General features: G+C 34.5%; 1 protein-coding gene across 2 annotated transcripts in view; it reads right to left on the reverse strand.

Annotated features, from left to right (window-relative positions):
- Positions 1-3,075: 3,075 nt before the first annotated feature.
- Positions 3,076-18,351, reverse strand: part of LOC117106002 — a 19,927-nt gene continuing 4,651 nt past the window's right edge. For both annotated transcript variants that reach the window (XM_033247312.1, XM_033247313.1), the window contains exons 4-14: positions 16,710-16,858; positions 14,873-14,927; positions 14,634-14,678; positions 14,367-14,433; positions 12,992-13,056; positions 12,293-12,329; positions 12,054-12,099; positions 10,560-10,721; positions 9,953-10,070; positions 9,682-9,830; positions 3,076-9,383 (exon numbers count right to left, since the gene is read on the reverse strand). In XM_033247312.1, coding sequence (XP_033103203.1) covers positions 6,317-9,383; positions 9,682-9,830; positions 9,953-10,070; positions 10,560-10,721; positions 12,054-12,099; positions 12,293-12,329; positions 12,992-13,056; positions 14,367-14,433; positions 14,634-14,678; positions 14,873-14,927; positions 16,710-16,858 — 3,960 coding nt within the window. In that variant the 3' untranslated portion in view covers positions 3,076-6,316. The remainder of the gene's footprint in view (positions 9,384-9,681; positions 9,831-9,952; positions 10,071-10,559; positions 10,722-12,053; positions 12,100-12,292; positions 12,330-12,991; positions 13,057-14,366; positions 14,434-14,633; positions 14,679-14,872; positions 14,928-16,709; positions 16,859-18,351) is intronic.

An 18,351-nucleotide genomic window follows, 5' to 3' on the forward strand; every position in this document is an offset into this window, starting at 1 on the left:
AACTCGCCCTTTTCAATCTCGCCCCCTATCAAACTCGCCCCCTTACAAACTCGCCCCCTGTCTCTGCACAGTCGCCCCTTACAAACTCGCCCCTTAGCAAACTCGCCCCTTGACAAACTCGCCCCTTGACAAACTCGCCCCTTGACAAACTCGCCCCCTTGTCAACTCACCCCCTTGTCAACTCGCCCCCTAACACAACACAGTCGCCCTCTCTACAAACTCGCCCTCTCTACAAACTCGCCCTCTCTACAAACTCGCCCTCTCTACAAACTCACCTCCTAACAAACTCGCCCCTAACGAATTCGCTTTCGAACAAACTAGCCCCCTAAGAAACTCACCCCACCCCCAACAAACTCGCCCATAAAGTATGCCATGAGAATGCAAAAAAGGAGAGATTTTAATGCCTCTGTTATTTCTTCTTATCTACATTCATTTAACAATAATAAAAACTGCATTAATAAAAATAATACTAAAATAATAATGATAATAAAATAAGAAGGCTTAATAATGACTATGTTGATGATGACGACGACGACGAAGATGATGATAATGACAATGACAATACCTAATAAGTTATACAGACATATTAAATAGTTAACTGCAGGCCTATATATTAGGCCTGTCATAAACCAATATTTCGACCTTCTACGTACTTGATAATTCGATTCAAAACAAAAATAGCCCTGCAAGTCCCAGGGATAATTCTTTAATCAATAGGCCTATGTATTGAAATTTGTAAGGGGCAACTGTGCAGAGACAGGGGACTAGTTTCTTAGGGGCGAGTTTGTAAGGGGGCGAGATTGCAAGGGGCGAGTTTGATAGGGGGCGAGTTTGTAAGGGGCGAGTTTGTAAGGGGCGAGTTTGTAAGGGGCGAGTTTGATAGGGGCGAGATTGAAAAGGGAAAGTTTGATAGGGGGCGAGTTGACTGGTATCCGTTTGTCTTACCGGTACCTATGTGCGGATCGTCCGTAACACACGAACTTGTACTACTGTAATGAAGCAACTAAATGTTGTATGAATTAAAGCAATTTTAAATACGGGAAAATACGATTTTGATGGTGAAGATTTAAAAACTCATAAAATGATATTATTTGGAAGATAACCCTTGCATTTGGCTCCATTTATCCGAACATGAAATTTTCTCTGTGAATTGATTCTCGAACGAGATAACTGAAAGCTCTCTAATGACTCAAGCTACTGTATGACCGTTTTTATATTTATAATAAAACCAAATTTCTTCTAATTTTAAATACGTTTTCCCCTGAATTTGTGATAATTCGTTATGACGCAAGTGCAAAATGCGTGACACATTTATGATCTCGCATGTGCTTCTGCAAAATGCTCGTTTCATCCAAAATCACTTTGAAACGCGGGACTGTCCCGCACGATGCGTGACGGTTGGTAACTATGGCATATCGTATTTAGTTTCCAGAAACCTGGCCTTCTTTTATTGTTATCCCATGAATTGATAATATGATCATTGAATGATCACTTTTAAAACCTGGTAAAATTGATGCGTTTTCAGTTTGAGACCAAAGTTAATAGGAAATAAGGAAATAATCTAATCTACAAAATACCTTCGGCGATTGATTGGAGTGCCAAGTAAATTTAGTTTTATTTTGATTTTCCTGTCTCCAGATGTCAATTAAATTTAAATTATCTTTTATATTTGCTCTACAGATGGGTGGGTGAATTTTACCCTTTCCATTTCTCTTATCCAGTGTTGGATCAAGAACAGTACTAAAATCTCCACCAATTATTGAGTACTTTGTGAACTCTTCAAGTTTATCGTTAAAGTGTTCAAAAAAAGCACCGTTGTCATCATTCGGACCATAGATGCTTGCAATTGTAAAATGTTTATCTTTTTTTTTGTGTAAATTTATAATTATAAATTTTCCTTGTTGATCCTTATAAACATTTTCTATTTTATAGCTCACATTCAATTTGAAAAGAATACAGACTCCGGCCGAATTGTTTTTCCCATTACTGAATACAATATCGTGGCTCCAATCTTTACGCCATGCTATTTCAACCTCCAGAGTAGTGAGTTTCCTGAAGCAGGTATATAGAGAAAGGCTGATCTCTCAGCCAATTAAAAACAGTTTAACGTTTAAAATTCTAAGACCCCGTACATTTAAGCTACAAAAATCAATGCTCCCATAATTATTCATAAGTAAATTTAAATATCTGTAATACTGTTCCGTGCAGTGTTTTAAAAGGCTTTAAAATAAAATTTTATACAAAATTTAAAAAATCTTTGTGTGGTCTATTTGTATTATTTATGGGAATTAGAATATATAACGAGTCTAATGTGTACATTACGCAGAACAACCTTGCCCCTGAGGTTAATCAGAGTTATGAAACTCCTAAACATCGTTCCGCATTCAGTCGTTGCCCGATGGAGCCGACATGACACAGAATGCAAACGATGAGAGGTTATAGGCATGTGATAGTGGTTTTCCTTATCATACACAATTACAAAGTATATAATTATTTAATAGCATACTATAGAAAGCGATACCTTAATTAATGGAAACATGCAGGTATACAGATATATCGTTTATAGTAGAAATTGTGCACATTTAAGTTCGTAAAAATATTGGCCTAATAGGGTTACACGCTTCCAAATTTAACAACGTACAGTACATTGTTTTCACAATAAATTTAGCCTCTGATAACCGTTGCACCCATAAAATTGATGAAGTGGTTACTGAGATGATTACGAAATGTACAAACAATTGCGTTTTTTGAAAAGACTGGGGTTTAATTATGGAAGATTGGTGAAAAGTTGGGGGTCAATTGATATGATGTAACCCCTACTTTGAAAAGTGGGGGACGTGTCCTCCTGTCCCCCACCGATCGACGCCCATGATAGTGGTGAAAGGATTGGTAGAAACATGGCTGAAACGTGAACGCTCCTTTCTTTACCCCTATTTTTCAAGTTTAACAGCGCAACATAAAAATATTTTCTCTGATGGTGTATAACCCTTTTCATTGCAGTCTCACACTTGGATATAATACAATTTACAAAATAATATTTGTATATTAACTCAGATTGTGTTCTATTTATTTAAAAAAAAAAACAGTATTAAAATGAAGACAATATTGATAATATGCACACTCGTTCACAGTATCACTTTTTAATATAATGTAATAACTATGTTTATTCAAAAGTCAGAATTTATAACCATAAAGTATGGTTATTTGTTAGTCAAATTATCACTCATATATATCCACAAGTAAAAAAGAAGATAAAACCTATGCTTACCAATACCAGTTAACATAACTGTATTCAATTAAAATAAACAGGCTATAATATGATTAAAAAAATAATATAATAAATAATGTAACATTTACCTAATGTATCTTTGATTTAAATTATCACAACTTAAGAGAACGTTAACACTAAAACTATCTTTGTGACAGGAATGGACATTTCCCCTTGACACTGCCCTTTGGATATTGTTGCTAAGCTCCCAAAAAATGACAGTATAAATGTACCTAATATCTTTGTGGGACATGCGCGTATTCCTTACCAAATTATGATTGATCCGTCATTATAATTATTGAATAACACTCCGGAAAAGTCAATGTTACTAATACACCTCAGTAAATGTGTGGAGATACAATCTTTAAAAGCTTAAAAGAACTGGCCCCTATACATAAATTACAGACCATTGAAGATTGCATTGATAAAGGAGCTGTTTAATGATTAATTGTCTGTAAAGCTTTGAAAAAGACGACATTGAATTTTAATACTTTTTTTCACTTTTTTTTTTTACAGAACTTAAAAAGTAATTAAAGAACTGCTCAAGATGTTTTTTCTCCACATTATTGGATACAAAATCAATCATCACACATTACAATGCGAACTTCTTCTGTCTTTGGGGGAGTATCCAAGATATGCATGTAATTAAGCACTACAAATTTCATTTGGAATCATCCACCTCCTACCAAGTACTCATTCCTCATGGACACAAATGAAGTTTGAACAAGACACAACTAGTGAAACCAGTGTCGGTCTCGCAATGTCTCAATTAAAAGCCACAGCCTTAACCGCTGCACGACACGGCTTCCACCAGTTCCTTTATCAAGCAATCTTCAATGGCAATAACCTTCTACTACCAATGGTGTACAATAAGCTTTTCTACAATACAATGATTTCATGAAATCATGTACGTTTCTCTGAAATTGTAATATGGATAAACCAAATTTTCAACAAAACCGTACCAATCTTTCAGAAAAAATCCTAATTTACAATTGTAATTATAATATAGAACATTTAAAATCATTCTTTAAAATATTTAATAACTATTTACAATATGTACATTTTTAAATATTTACAAACTAATTTCTTTTTGGCACACAAATCTGAAAACCCTGATAACTTAAACATGAATTATTTCTCACTGATTGGTTTGTTATTCTTAATTACATCTACAGTACAATCAAATTGGAAAATTATCTCAAATTATCAAATAATACAATTTTATCACAATCGCACACTCTCTATTTCAATTGCTAGAGTGGGAAAGAGTCCAAGAGTTATAGCAGATTTTTTTTTTACATCTCCCTGGTTATAGTAATGTGTTTTATTCTGGATAAATATGATAGCATGCTCTGTGTAAAGCTCTTTTGAGGATATGAAAAACTGTTGTATGTCCATATATAGTCATGATGTGCCTATACATGGCAACATGGCCAAATGTAGTTATATCACATGTTTTTGTCAAAAAGAAATTAATAGTTTGAACAAGTCTTAAAGCAACTACAAGGATGGCACAGGAATGGAGGAATATTGCTACCACATATTATAAAAAACATATGATAACAATAATACTGTAATAACAATAATAGGTTATACCATGGAAGAATACACTCCATGGTTTATATAGTTGTCTTAGGTTTCACCACTGTAGATGGTTCGCAAAAGAACTGTTACATTTCTGAGAATTTCTATGTTTCTATGGTAATAGTATACATATAATGAATGTTTATGAGCACAATGGGAAGAAAATATTCATTTAGTTGAAAGACTTGACTGTTTCAGAAGAGTCAATTTTTCAACTCAAGAAAATATTCTTTCCACTGCGCAAATAAAATACACTTGTCATTAGATATTATATTTTAAAAATCTACCTTTTTCTGAATGGAGATTCTTGTCATTTGATATTTAAAAAAAATAAATCCACCGTTTTTCTAAATGGAACAGTCCAGCATCTTTCAACTAATCAAAAGATTGTATTAGGTTGAAGTCAAGTTGTATCCTAGGCGCTGTGCAATGGACGTCATTTTATGGAACCTTCCAGAAAAAGACTTTGTTTCCTAAGCACTGTGCAATGTAAGTAAAAATGCACAGTGGAACTAAATTACGAAATGGGTTTAATAACCGATACAAAATCCGCAAATCAAATGACTAGGATCTATTTAGGTGTGTTATAAAACTTGTTGTAAGTGGTTGAAAGCTATAGTACACAATATAAGGAAAATCAAGAAAACCCCAAATGACACGCCACCACTCAACATATTTGAGTACTGGCTATCAACCAATCACAGATAGTTCAAACCTCATCATATTTAGAGTACATTGATAATTGAATCACTATCATCAGATGATTAGAACAACATTCAAAACTATGCAACAGTTAGTTTCAGAACTATCAACATGTTGCACCACAAGCCTATTATTATTACTGTACCTCATCGTCCAACATATCAACAATAATTCAGGCTACAAATATGTATTATTATTATACCATATTTAAGACTAATTACACAGTATGAAATACAATATTAAAATATTTTGTTCTATAAAAAACACCTTCATTATAAGACCCAGAGGAGCAAAGGATTTGAAAATAACATACTGTACAAGGGCCAAGTCAAATCTAAAATGCCATTGAAAAATTGTTCGACTTAAATAAAATTTGACTTACAGATTGTTAATTAATGGAAAACACATCAATGTGGAATGTAAAATACGTTCGAGTTAGAAATTATTCTAGTTAGGCAAAGTCGACATTGTAAAAGTTTTTAGAACCTGGAACCACAACTATTCAATAAGGGAATAGTAGATGATGTACTAGACATAACATATTCAATAATTAGAACTAGAATTAAAAAAAATTAATAAATAAAAAAAAATGGCTTGGCCACTAAAATTTTACATATGAAACATCTTTTTCTAAATTTGTGCTTATCAGTGCACAGTATCATAATGTTATCTAAACATTTTTTCTTTAAAATAAAAACACCAAAACAAACAGATCTACCCTTAGTATATTATTTCTTTTCTTAAATATAATGCTGTCAAATATCAGCAGAAGAATCCATCACTGTAGAGTTCTTTCAATGTTTGTGGACTAAGCTCCAGCTTCTGAAGACTACATATGCTGCTTCTTGTTTTTCTTTGTGATGACCTGAGTGGTACTTCTTTTTTCTTTTTTGCACTTTTCTTTAAAGATGAGCAATTACTGGTTTTTGTGGCTTTCTCAATGTTCCTCTTACCACGTTTCCTTTTACTGGTGCTGGATTCTGATGATGTATGATCAACTTCTTCCTCAAAATCATAAATTGCATCTAGGGATTCATTAGGATCATCGGACTGTGGTTCAGTATTGTTTTTATTATTGTTAATGAACTGCGATAAAGAGAGACGCCGCAACAAGTCTTCCTGTTCCTCCTTCATCTGTTTTCGTGTACGTCGCCCTGACTTTACATACTTCAACTTTGGTGGTCTAAGCAGATTCAGTGAGAAACGTGGCTTTTTATATGCAGAGAAAATGGGCGAGATGACTTTGGTACGAGCCCGGAATGTGGCAGAGTTTGGAGTGGAGCTGTGTTTGTCATAAAATAACATGAAGGAATTCTTAGGAGATATTACTGCACTTGAGGTAGTGGGAGGAGATCTTTTAGATTTTGCTGAGCTACTCTTTTTAGCGCCAAACAAATTTCTGGCAAAGCCTTCTTTCGCAAAGTCTGGCACATATACAGCAACGTTCATTTTAATTGGTGATAAAGGTACCACATTAGCAAGGTCTATAAGTGAGGATAAAGCAGTATCCATGGTTGGGATGGACTTTACTGGGCTTGGAACTGGACGTCCAGTTTGAGGATCAGCAATGTGCTTGACTTGTGTTTTGATACTGCCAGCTCTCAAAGGACTTGAGAACTTTGGAAAATCAATTTCAATTTCAGTTTCGTCGTGAACATAATTTTGTTCAATGATTTGGACTTCCTCCTGAGGTGTGCCTGGTGGAAGCTGAAGCATTGGTGGTGATGATAAGTTACCTGGGCTCTTTACCAGCCATATCTTATCTTTCTGCTCAGGTGTACTAAACAGGAATCGCTGGGTCTTACAAGGCGTTCTTGGAGTTCTTGATTCGGTACTCTTTGTCCTTTCCCTTAGCTTACTCCCTGGAGGTAGATGCTTAGATGGTGAATCAACAAACACTGGGTTGTCATCCTCAATTAATATGTTCTCATTTCTAACAGACAAACCCGGTGATGTAGGACATGTTTGTCTTGGCTCAACTGAAGACTGAGAGGGCAACTGCTTTACTGGTGTTTGAGGGCTTTTTCCATGATTTTTATTAATCTTTTTGTCATGTTTGCCATGTTTACCTGGTGATAATTTCAATTTACTTTGAAGTTGTAGCATTCCACCATGGGTTATTGGATCTCCAAGAGCAACTGGTAAGTTTTCAATATCCTCAGTACTGTTATCAAACAACACATCACGACGTCTTAACCTCACATTGCCAAAAATGTTTTCCACTGGAGTTCTTTGATACCCAGCCTGACGCCTCTCCTGGATTTCAGATATAAATGCATGGCTAACTTGATTTGGGGTATCCCGAGAACCTTTGACAGGGCTGGGCACAAATTTTATAGGGGACAAATCCGCATCTACCACTGGTTTTGTATTTAGGTTCTTAACTTTAAAGGATGTTATATCATTTTCCATTTTGGGCCTTGACACATCATCGTCCAACTTAGACATGTATCCATCAATTTGGACATCCCAGTCCGATTCTCCCTGCGAAAAATTATCTACTGTGTGTAACACACACTCTATTGCCAAATCCTGTGAGCTAGAATGCGCATCACTAGCGTTATCATTCCTATCACATTTTACACATGTGACCTCTAGTGCTGCATCAGTAAGTGGAGCCTTGCCCATTGACTCATTAATCCGTAGCTGCAAGTCAAGTTCACTCTCACGAATGTCCTCGCTTTGAAAGCCTAGGAATTCTGAGCCACCAAGATCACTGCTAAAAACATGTTCTACCGAGAGTGTTGCATCAAAGGTCCTGTTTAAAATCTCACCACACTTACCACCCTTCTTGCGATTTCCCCTTCGATTCTGACCAAGGACTCGATTTAGTAGGCATTCGCTATTCTTCTTTTTCTTTGACTGGTTTTGGCACTTCTTACCACTAGTGGTGTCACTTTTTGTTTTTGTAGTCTTCGATTCAATATATTTTGAGCCACTAGCTATGTTATTGCCTTCATTTCTGATGGTGCGACCCCTACGAGCTTTGAATGGAGATCCTTCATGTGAACTTGGGGACTTTTGTTCTCGATGGCTTATATTCCTTTTTGGAATACAAGACTCTTCAGTTTTCTTTTGCTTCTGTTTACTTTGTGAAGAATTAGCTTTATTTGTTTCTTCGGGAATGTCACAAACAAAAACTGGATCTTCATATTCGTCTTCAGTTACAGTTTTCCTCCTTTTTCGTGGATTGACACTTGATTCAACATTTTTTGGCAAACTTCCATCTTTGTTAACTGTTTCTGTTCCCTCAAAAGACCGCTTCACACTTTTCCTTTGTGTTTTTGCCATCGTTTCCAATGCTGTTGAAATCTGTTTATCCCCATTTCCCTGAGATTTTGAGGTTGATGGTACATTTGGAATTATTTTTCCTACATTGCTGGGAGATCCCTGAGAATTGTTTAGTGGATTTTCAACATTAATTGTTTGTTTCTTCGGTGAATTGCTACTAATTGTCACTTTCCTTTTGCTAGTATTTGCAATTCGTTTTTGCATAGTTGCACGATGTTTAATAAATTCCTGAACATCTACTTCTGATGCACTGCGTAATGGAGGCTCGCCAAGCCAAATCTCCTGATAAACTTCTTCTACTCTAGAACTATCGAGCTCGGCTTCATTTATAACCTCTGGAGAACGCTGGGATGCAAGTCTCTTTGGCAGAGCATGTTCAAGGGGTAGCGATACACGTAAAGAGTTCTCCTTTTGAATGCGACTAGTACTCAGGCCAGGAAGATCACTAGGGAGGGTTGTGTCTGTGTTTTTGGTGCTTGTTTTTGCAACTGGCATTGAGGTCTTAGGATCAGTTGTACCACCAAATTCTTGATGTGAACTATAGTAGGAAAAGAAATTAGCAAAATAATACCATTTGAAATTAAACCATTTAAAGCAACTATTGGATAGCAATTTGTGAACTAAAGATACTTTACACAACAGCAGTATTAAGCAAGAAATCAAAATAACTTTATTGTCTTGTATAGATTTAAATTCATTTATCATTATCATCACCCTTACCACTACCACTGCTCAATCATTAACATTCTAGATATACTTGTATATGCCACTGCAATAGAAAACTTAGCACTAATAGATTATGCCACAGCTCTCCAGCATAAAACTTTGATTCTCACCTGAGTGCGTCTTGTTTCTGTGCTTCGTGATAGCGCAAGACATCTTCCAAGAATGCTGCAATGTCTGGTCCTTCCATAATCATTTTATCCAGAGCGCTGTAGTGATTCTGATTGGATACAAACTCTCTGTGTTCACTGCTTTTCAAATGCTGTTGGATAACAAACATTTTATAACTAGAGGCTACTATCAATTCAAAATTTTCTGAGTAGATCTATAAAAAAACAAATAAAGTTCATGGACTTAAAACAGAAAAAGAAAATAATCACTTACTTTATCAAGATTATCATATCTTTGTTTACAACATTCACAAAAACCTCTTCTTTTCTCTTTTATCTTTTCATCCTTCTTTTTCCTGATTCCTGCAGGTTTTAATGCTTTCTCTTTGGTACTGAACAAGATACAATAAATAATATAAGTTAGCAATGCTGTCATCCTTTCTATAATGAACATGAAGATGTTAAATAACGACTTGAAGGAAAACACTTGTTCATAAAAAGATTTAAACGCTCTTACAGGTACTACCATTCAGTTTGTTTTTTTCCTCATATCATCATAATAACATACTGTAAATAATATTGTGTTTTTCTTACACAGTTACAAAATTCTTGGATAAGCTTTATATTACAAATTTCAAATTAGAGAAAAAATTAATAGGGTTAAAATAACAGGCCTTTTTCCATTGTTTTCTTTGTTAATTTGAATGATCATCTATTTTATGCAGAATGTATCGCTGTAAGTAAAAATTACCTATAAATAAAATAACTAAAACATGGTAGCAATCAAATCTCAACTAAAACCAGTCTGTTAGGTTTCTTAAAATTTGTATGCAAAGAAAAGAGAAATCCCACATTTGAGACAATTTTTATGAAATACTTACAGTATATTATTTATTTGTGAATTGCCTCCTTGTCCAACGTTGTTTGACCTTTCAAATTGTTTAGCCTTGAAGGCTACTCCATCATAAGGACATGAACCAAGAGTAGTGTCTGTTGATACTCTCGGCCATACATCTAATGACTTTGATATTGGTCTGTAGTGACTATAAAGACAACAAATTGGTATGTTACATCAACAAATCAATTATGAAAATTATATAACACTGGGGGCGCTCGTTCAATGGGGAGCTTTCGACTGCACAACGATGGTAGAATTTAGAACGTAATGAGGTCACATAAAGTCACGTGAGGATGTGAGTTAATTTCTTGTCCTGTAGATTGTACAATGCAATTTGGCTGAAATCTACATTGTGCCAAGTACAGAGGACCTCATGCAACAGCCCTCAAAATTAGGAAAAAAGTATGTCGGCAAAAAAAAATTTAAAATCTCCAGCGATATAAAATTGACGCCGGTTATAACGTCAGGAGTTTTTAGTTTCAGCCACAGCCCTGAAATCAACTCATGCTGACCTGTTATAGCAGTGATGGATGTCTTTTCAAGTCACCCAATCAAGCTGGAAAGCCTAGCCTATGTACTGATGTTCAAATTCACAACTAATTGTTGATAAAATGTTGAACAGTGTTACTGTTATGATGATGAATAAAATGAAACTACAAAAAAAAAACATACAGTGGAATCTCCAAATTCCGAATGCCCAGAAAGCAGAATTTCACGCTACACCAAACTTTCTTCTTTCAAGTCCCTAAGTTATTCCTATTCATCCTTTAATAAAATACTTTCCAGAAACCAGATCTCCCTATTCCGAACATTTTATTCGGTCCGGAACATAAATTTAAAAAAATAAATTTAAAAAAATCAACTTTTTCCAGACGAAAATAACACAATAGCACACAACATCATGTGAATGAACCTTCGTACAGCTAGCTCAGTCCCAATATTGTTGATATGATTACCTATTGATTAAAACGACACACCAGTAGGAACAAAACGGTAATGTTAACGGTAATGCTCATAATACAACATGAAAGACATAATAAATAACTTGTTCACGGCGATCCTGACGAGTTTACCACCACTGGTACTGCTAGTACCAGCGTAGGCTTGGGTTAACTTGGGCTAGGCCTAAAATGTTCACGTCGGCGATTTTTTCATCAGCGTTGGGCGGCTAGACGCCGCCGTATTGCCGACGTTAATTTTGAGGGCTGCATGCAATGAGTGAATCTGTTAGACAACCACGTCGTCATGCAAAAGCAAAAGCTCCCTAATGTTAAGGCACTCAAAAATGAGGTCAGAGGTTGATGCTTTGCTGTGAATTTCACTTTGTACTTAAACAAGGTACTGTACTTCACTTTTTACTTTCTCCAACCAATAAAAGTGGGTACTTGGTTCAGCAACATGCAGCTGTTACTTCTACAATATTTTGGTAAATTCTATAGCCGTTTGTTGTAATTATTGTTATTTTCATACTTCTCACCTAGTTCTATCTTCCACCTTCAGGAATACACCGGACAATCGTTCTCCTTAAAAAAGAAAGGTGAAACTTGTTTATCCTTTAGCTCAAACAGCAAATAGTGTATTTTTAAAGGCAATAAATTATTATTATTATTAATAATCTTAACAATATAATTAACAATAAATTAATTAACATCCACACTAAATTTCACTCAATAGCAAAAGATTAATTAAATAGTAAAACGATAAATAATGTCGTACCTCTGGATGACGATGCTCTATCAGTCGACTTGCTTTTCTATGTATAACAATAAAAGAAATAGAAGTATTATTCATCTAACTTGATGGGAAAAAAAATATTTAAACTTCAAAATTATTACAAAACCCCACTGTCACAGGAGTTAACGCCTGAAAAAAACCAACCATACTATATTTACAGTATCTCTCCATGTTAAAACTATAAACTTAATAATGACATCACCAATGAAAACAACAACATAGCAAGTTCGATATCTCAGTATTAGTAATATGACAACAGTAAAATTTTCTCTTCATAACAGATATTAAACTATTAATGTTCTATTTGGAATCGGTGGTGCAACAGTAACGGTAACGGTTTCAGACACATAAATAACAACAAATACATTGATTCTGTATTAATTTGAATGCAGATCTCGGTCTACCGTGCAATATTTTTATTGCAAAATTCAAGAAATTTTAATCTTATCAAACTTGCTGAGTGTTTTCTTTCCCTCTGTGTTATTTTGTGTTTGTCAGCTTTGTTGTTTTTTGGACAAAAAAAAAATGATATGCAATGTAAAGATAAAACACAAAAAAATACAAAGGGGAAACAAGGAAAAGAGTTTGTTTAGTTTATAAATTATTATTATTATTTAGTTTATTATTATTGTGTCTATTTAATAAATCTTCTTGAAGCTTTAAATGGTTGCTAAATCTTACCTGTTGACTTGCAGATGGACTCATGCCAAGTTTTTCTCTTTCTTTTTTTATGTATTTTAAAACACCTTTAATATGTTAAGAAAAATAATATAAAAACTGAAGAATTAAGCCAGTCACTTTATATTTATGTTCCTAAAAAGAAAAGGAAAATGAAAAAAATATTTGTTACTATGAAATGAAGTTTATTTAGTCAATTTTTATGACTAGAGTTCCTGATCCTAAACTAATCCAAGAATATTAAAAAATTAATGGGCCAAGATGTTGAACTTTGAATCTTTATTCCCTGAAGAGTATTAATAGTTATGAAAGACTAACCAGCATATAATCATTGCATTCAAATAGTTTCATCCTACTGGGGTACCTATTAACAGGTGCTTAGCCAGAAAAATTAAATAGGCCATCCAAAACGGAAGCCAGTAAGCCTGGCCCTGAGCCAATGTGACCATTCAAGGCTACGCCATTCCCAAAACTAAGAAAAAAATAGAAAATTATGATCTTTAGAGGGCATTTAAAGGTGTTTAAATGTTGGAATTTTGTCTTCAAAGGAATAGTGTTGAATTAGCAATCACAAAAATATTTCAGTTATATACATAGATTGTGCACAGCAACAGTATTTCTAGGCTAAGCAGATATTGCATCTTCATCTCTCACTTTAGTCTAGTGTAAATTCTACTCTAGGTCCTCCAAATCGAGAGATTGGCCTAGACCTACTGTATTTTGTTGACTAATAAAATTTAACTTTGTGAGGTTAACAACAAAACTTCTTTACAGTACAAATCTCAAGTCCTGTATTGTATTTGCTAAGCCATGTGCATGCGTTTTGGGCGACTCAGAGCTGTCTATTCTCCAGCAGGGTATTAATGTTTTTAACACGACGCGTGTTGTACGTGAACTTTTCATCGGGTTGGCAATGGTTAAGCCTTACATTTTTTGGGAATCCCCACCAAATATTTGTATGTAAACAACGTATATTTATTCAATAAATGTTGTTTTTATCAAACATAAATAGCTTTAGTTTAGTGTAACATTCGATAGATTTGAAGAATATAAAGAATTTGCTAAAGGTAGACCAGGCCCAATTAGGCTAGGCCGAGCTGATTAGGCCAAGCCGTCCAAGCCGTCACAGTAACAGTGGCTGTCCTAAATAATTGGTGGCCGTCCAAAAGACGGCCGGACGGCTCGCAGGCTAAGCCTATGCCTATTAATATTCTTGGCCATAACCCAAGTTAGTGGATGCTAGAATCGAACCAATATTTGACCAATCAGAATAGGGCCAGGAATATGTGCATGTCTCCCATGCGCACATGTTTTCCCACAAACGAACCTTTGCAAAAATATACAAGGGATGGGGAAAAGTTCATTAAAGTAAGGATACTGTCAAGATGTTTCACTTGCACTCCCCACTGGATGGCTTGGGTTAGGATGCTCACAGTCCCAAATTGCTACAAGATAAAAAAAAAACATCATCATAATTTTTAAACAGCAGAATTATGGAGTTCAAGTACAGTAAAACTTGCGCAAGTTGATTTCGCATTACAAGAATAATTTCTAAGTCGGTCTTATCTTACATGCCAAATTCAAGTACATCAATTATTGATTGATTCATAATAATTTAAACAATTATAAGTGAAAATTAATTTACCTGTGATGTCAAAGCCCTACTTGCTATAGTTTTTCCTCTGGAAGACTAAAATCAAATGCAAAAAGGAAAGAATTAAGAAATAGGATAAAAAAACAGGTCAAACATTGTTTGAAACTCATAAATAAAGAATTATTCAATGTTACTATACAACAATATAATAATTAGGAACATTGAAATTATAGATATGATAACTTCAGTAATACCAATTAACAAATGTAAATTGTAATAAAACAAATTACCTTGTTTTTCTCTCCAGTTAAAGCACAGGGAGACTCTGTTACATCTTTAGAGGACCTACTAACCAAAAAATAGATATAGTTAACAAGAAGTAAATTTAGCACATTTACATTTACTTGTTTTTGACGTACAGTCAAACTCGCCTAAGTCAAAAAATTGTCAATGTCGAAATTATTTTCATGTCACTTCATCTTCCCTATATTTACAATGGTTAAAATTTGCTCTAACTCGGAATAAATTCAAGTCGAATAACAACGAAAGTCGAACATATTTTACATGCCAAATTGATTTGTTTTCCAATAATTGTTAGTCCGTAAGTTGAAGTCAAAATCTTGACGTAAAACTTCTATCATTTTAAGATGTCACCGTTTTACCAACATCGCTGTGAATGTCAACAAATGACTCATACATTTGGCAAATGCAGAAATTCACACGCTATGTAAGCCCGACAAGTGACTCTTGTTTACATTGCATAGCGGTACTTTGTGTAGTTTATTTTACATGCGACTCAACTCATTCCTCACTATTGTTCATATATGTGGTAACGGCGACTAATGTCTAAGCACTGTTTCAGGTTTTGTTAGTTCTTTTTTAAATACAGTAAATTATTGATTGTTTTGTATTGTAAGATACATACAGTAATCGTAAAATAAATGTCTTATGGAATTTAGGTATAGGGAATAACCTGTCATATAAAACAAATGTGCTACTGTAGTTTTATCTTCATCGAGATCTTCGTTGCATACAAACTATATGCACAGCATTGCCTGGATCCTTGCGGTGCAGAAAGAAGCAAGCACGTGCATGAGTTGAGTAGTGGGCGATTTTTGAACGGTCCATTTTGTGGCGGGGTATACACATCTGGTTTACTTACGATTAATACATGTAGTGAAATATATATATTATAGACTTTCACCTAGTAAGTATTGGTTTGGTCTTTGGGATTTTCCAACAGAAGTCATTGTATTTAAAATGTGTTCGCTTGATGGCCATGCAAAAATCAGTTATTAAATGTTACGGTAGTTTATCAAATATAAATATGATTAAGCTTTAATTTAGGCTAAGTATTGACCGATTTCTCTTTATAATGTATTCAAAAGAATGGCATAGACGCAGTTAACAAAACATTTAAATATACTGTAATAATTGAAGAATTAAATCTATTGCTACTCTGAAGAATATTGCTTTCAAGGTTAAGTTTAGGTAGCCTAGGCCTTTACTTCTACCGTTCTAGGCCAATTGTGCGGTCAACATCGTGCGTGTACCGTCAGTGCATGTACCGTTAGTGCGTGTTAATTTGTTTGGGTCTCCGTAAGGCCTACACACCAAGTCAAATTGCTATTGTGATATAACTCGAATAAAATTTGACTTTGCTTTAGTCGAATTTAATCTAAGTCCAACTATATTTCAGTGGCACTTTCGATTCGACTTAGGCAAGTTTGACTGTATATGTGTGCAATCATATTTTATTATGTTTAATAATCTGTTTTCAGGGACACCCATGTTGTGTTGTGTTGAATAGATCACAGTATCATTATTTTAACAATAATGATCTGATGTTAAAATGAGACTTGAACTATTAATATTATAAAAGAAAATTTGCAAAAAAAATTGGGAAAATGTCAATAAATCTGCAATTGTGTACAATTCATAATTTGTTAAATTAATTTTAAACACTATGAACAAAATAATTTCTTTTCATTGATGAGGAAGGTTGCATGGTGTAGGGCATGGTGCAGGGTGTAGGGCAAGTCTTATACACTTGCTGGGATGAACAGTTCTACAAACGTCAATGAATATACAATTGGATAAGAATAATAGTACTGATAGTGTACATACCCTTTTCCTTGTTGGAAGGGGCTTGGTGTTGATACTGATGGGCTTTCAGCAGAACTACCTCCTGCATTGCCTCTCTTCTCAAGTTCTCGACCCTCCGGTCTATTTGTAACCACATAGTTGATTCCTTTACCTAGAAACTCCTCCACTTTCTGAAAATACATTTAAATACAATGATAATAAATTTCAACCTCTTATTAATAATAATTGATTCTGAGTATAGTTGTAGAGGGTCAATTAATAGATCACTGGCAAAACAAATAAACAAGACAGAATAAAATAATAGATCTGTTTTTTTGGTGTATATCTTACTTTAGTATAGGTGTCATTTTGCTCTACCTGAAGTGGAAATGTACTGAATACTCAGTACGTGTGAAAACAATTGCGAAAAAAAAACACTTGCGATTTTTTTCGCAATTGTTTTCACATGTACTGAGTATTCAGTACATTTCCACATCAGGTAAGGCAAAATTACACCTATACTTGATTCTCCTGACGCAAGTCCAGTTATTGTCTATTCCATCACGACAATAACAATTGCTATCTTACTTTACTGATGTTCTTGATTTACTGGAGCTTTAAAAAAAAAACATTCTTTTAGGTAGGCCTAATGAATTTTTGTAACCTACAGTATGTCTTAAGCTCTGTCGGCACAATCAAATTTTATGTGACAAATTTGTGTGATTTTCCCATATATGGGCATCATGATGTCATATTATGCCCAAATATGTGCATATCACATTATTTTTCACATAAAATTTGACAAAGCAAAAGAAATTCTCAAATTACAGAAAACATACTTCTAAATGACAAAAGTGCAATACAATACCACTCACCGGAATGGCAATGAATGAACTTTTCCGGTAAGCCCTGAACACGCCGGAAAGGTCCATTGTTGTTGCTAACTCATGTACAAAGACAGGCCCGTAGCCAGGTCATTTCAAAGGGGGGGGGGGTTCTCTGGGCGTGGGGTGCAGGGGCCTGCCTAAGGGCCCCGGTGGGGTCGGGGGCGAAACCCCCAAAGCCAGAGCAGTTTTTGTGTTTAATGGGTCTATATAATGTTATAAAAGCAGTTATGTTTTGAAAAAGATCTATGTAATAAAAAGGTGGTAATATAATAAAATTTGAAAATATTTCGTGAGTGGATTTCCCGTACGATTAAAATCATAACGGTACCGCATCGTGAGTGGATTTCCCGTACGATTAAACATCGTGACGGTACAGGAGTTCGTGCTTCGAACAGGTCATTCCATTCATAGAAGAAGCTTTTATGGAGAAAGTGTACTTTTTTAGCAAAGGTTTGCCTCAGGTCGAAACTAACTCCGGCTATATAAAAATTGATTAGAATATTGAAAATGTTATTCGTGTTAATGAATAGATAAAGATTACTAGACCTAATATGTCCATTTTTATTGATCTAATCTACGTGTATTTACTTTCATAGTTTATATTTAAATATTTAAAATTGTTTATAAATTTATCTAAAATACTATATGAAATAATGTAATCATTAAAATTTACGATAATTGATATTTAAATAAAGCAAAAGATTGAAACGTTAAAAACAGACACAAAGTATACATAGACCTATTTCTAGGTTACAGAAAATATGTAAATCTGTATTAAAATGATATAAATTTATATA

Source organism: Anneissia japonica, unplaced genomic scaffold (genome assembly GCF_011630105.1).
Source record: "Anneissia japonica isolate Jap-2015-1 unplaced genomic scaffold, ASM1163010v1 scaffold284860_len1800451_cov186, whole genome shotgun sequence".
NCBI lineage: Eukaryota > Metazoa > Echinodermata > Crinoidea > Comatulida > Comatulidae > Anneissia > Anneissia japonica.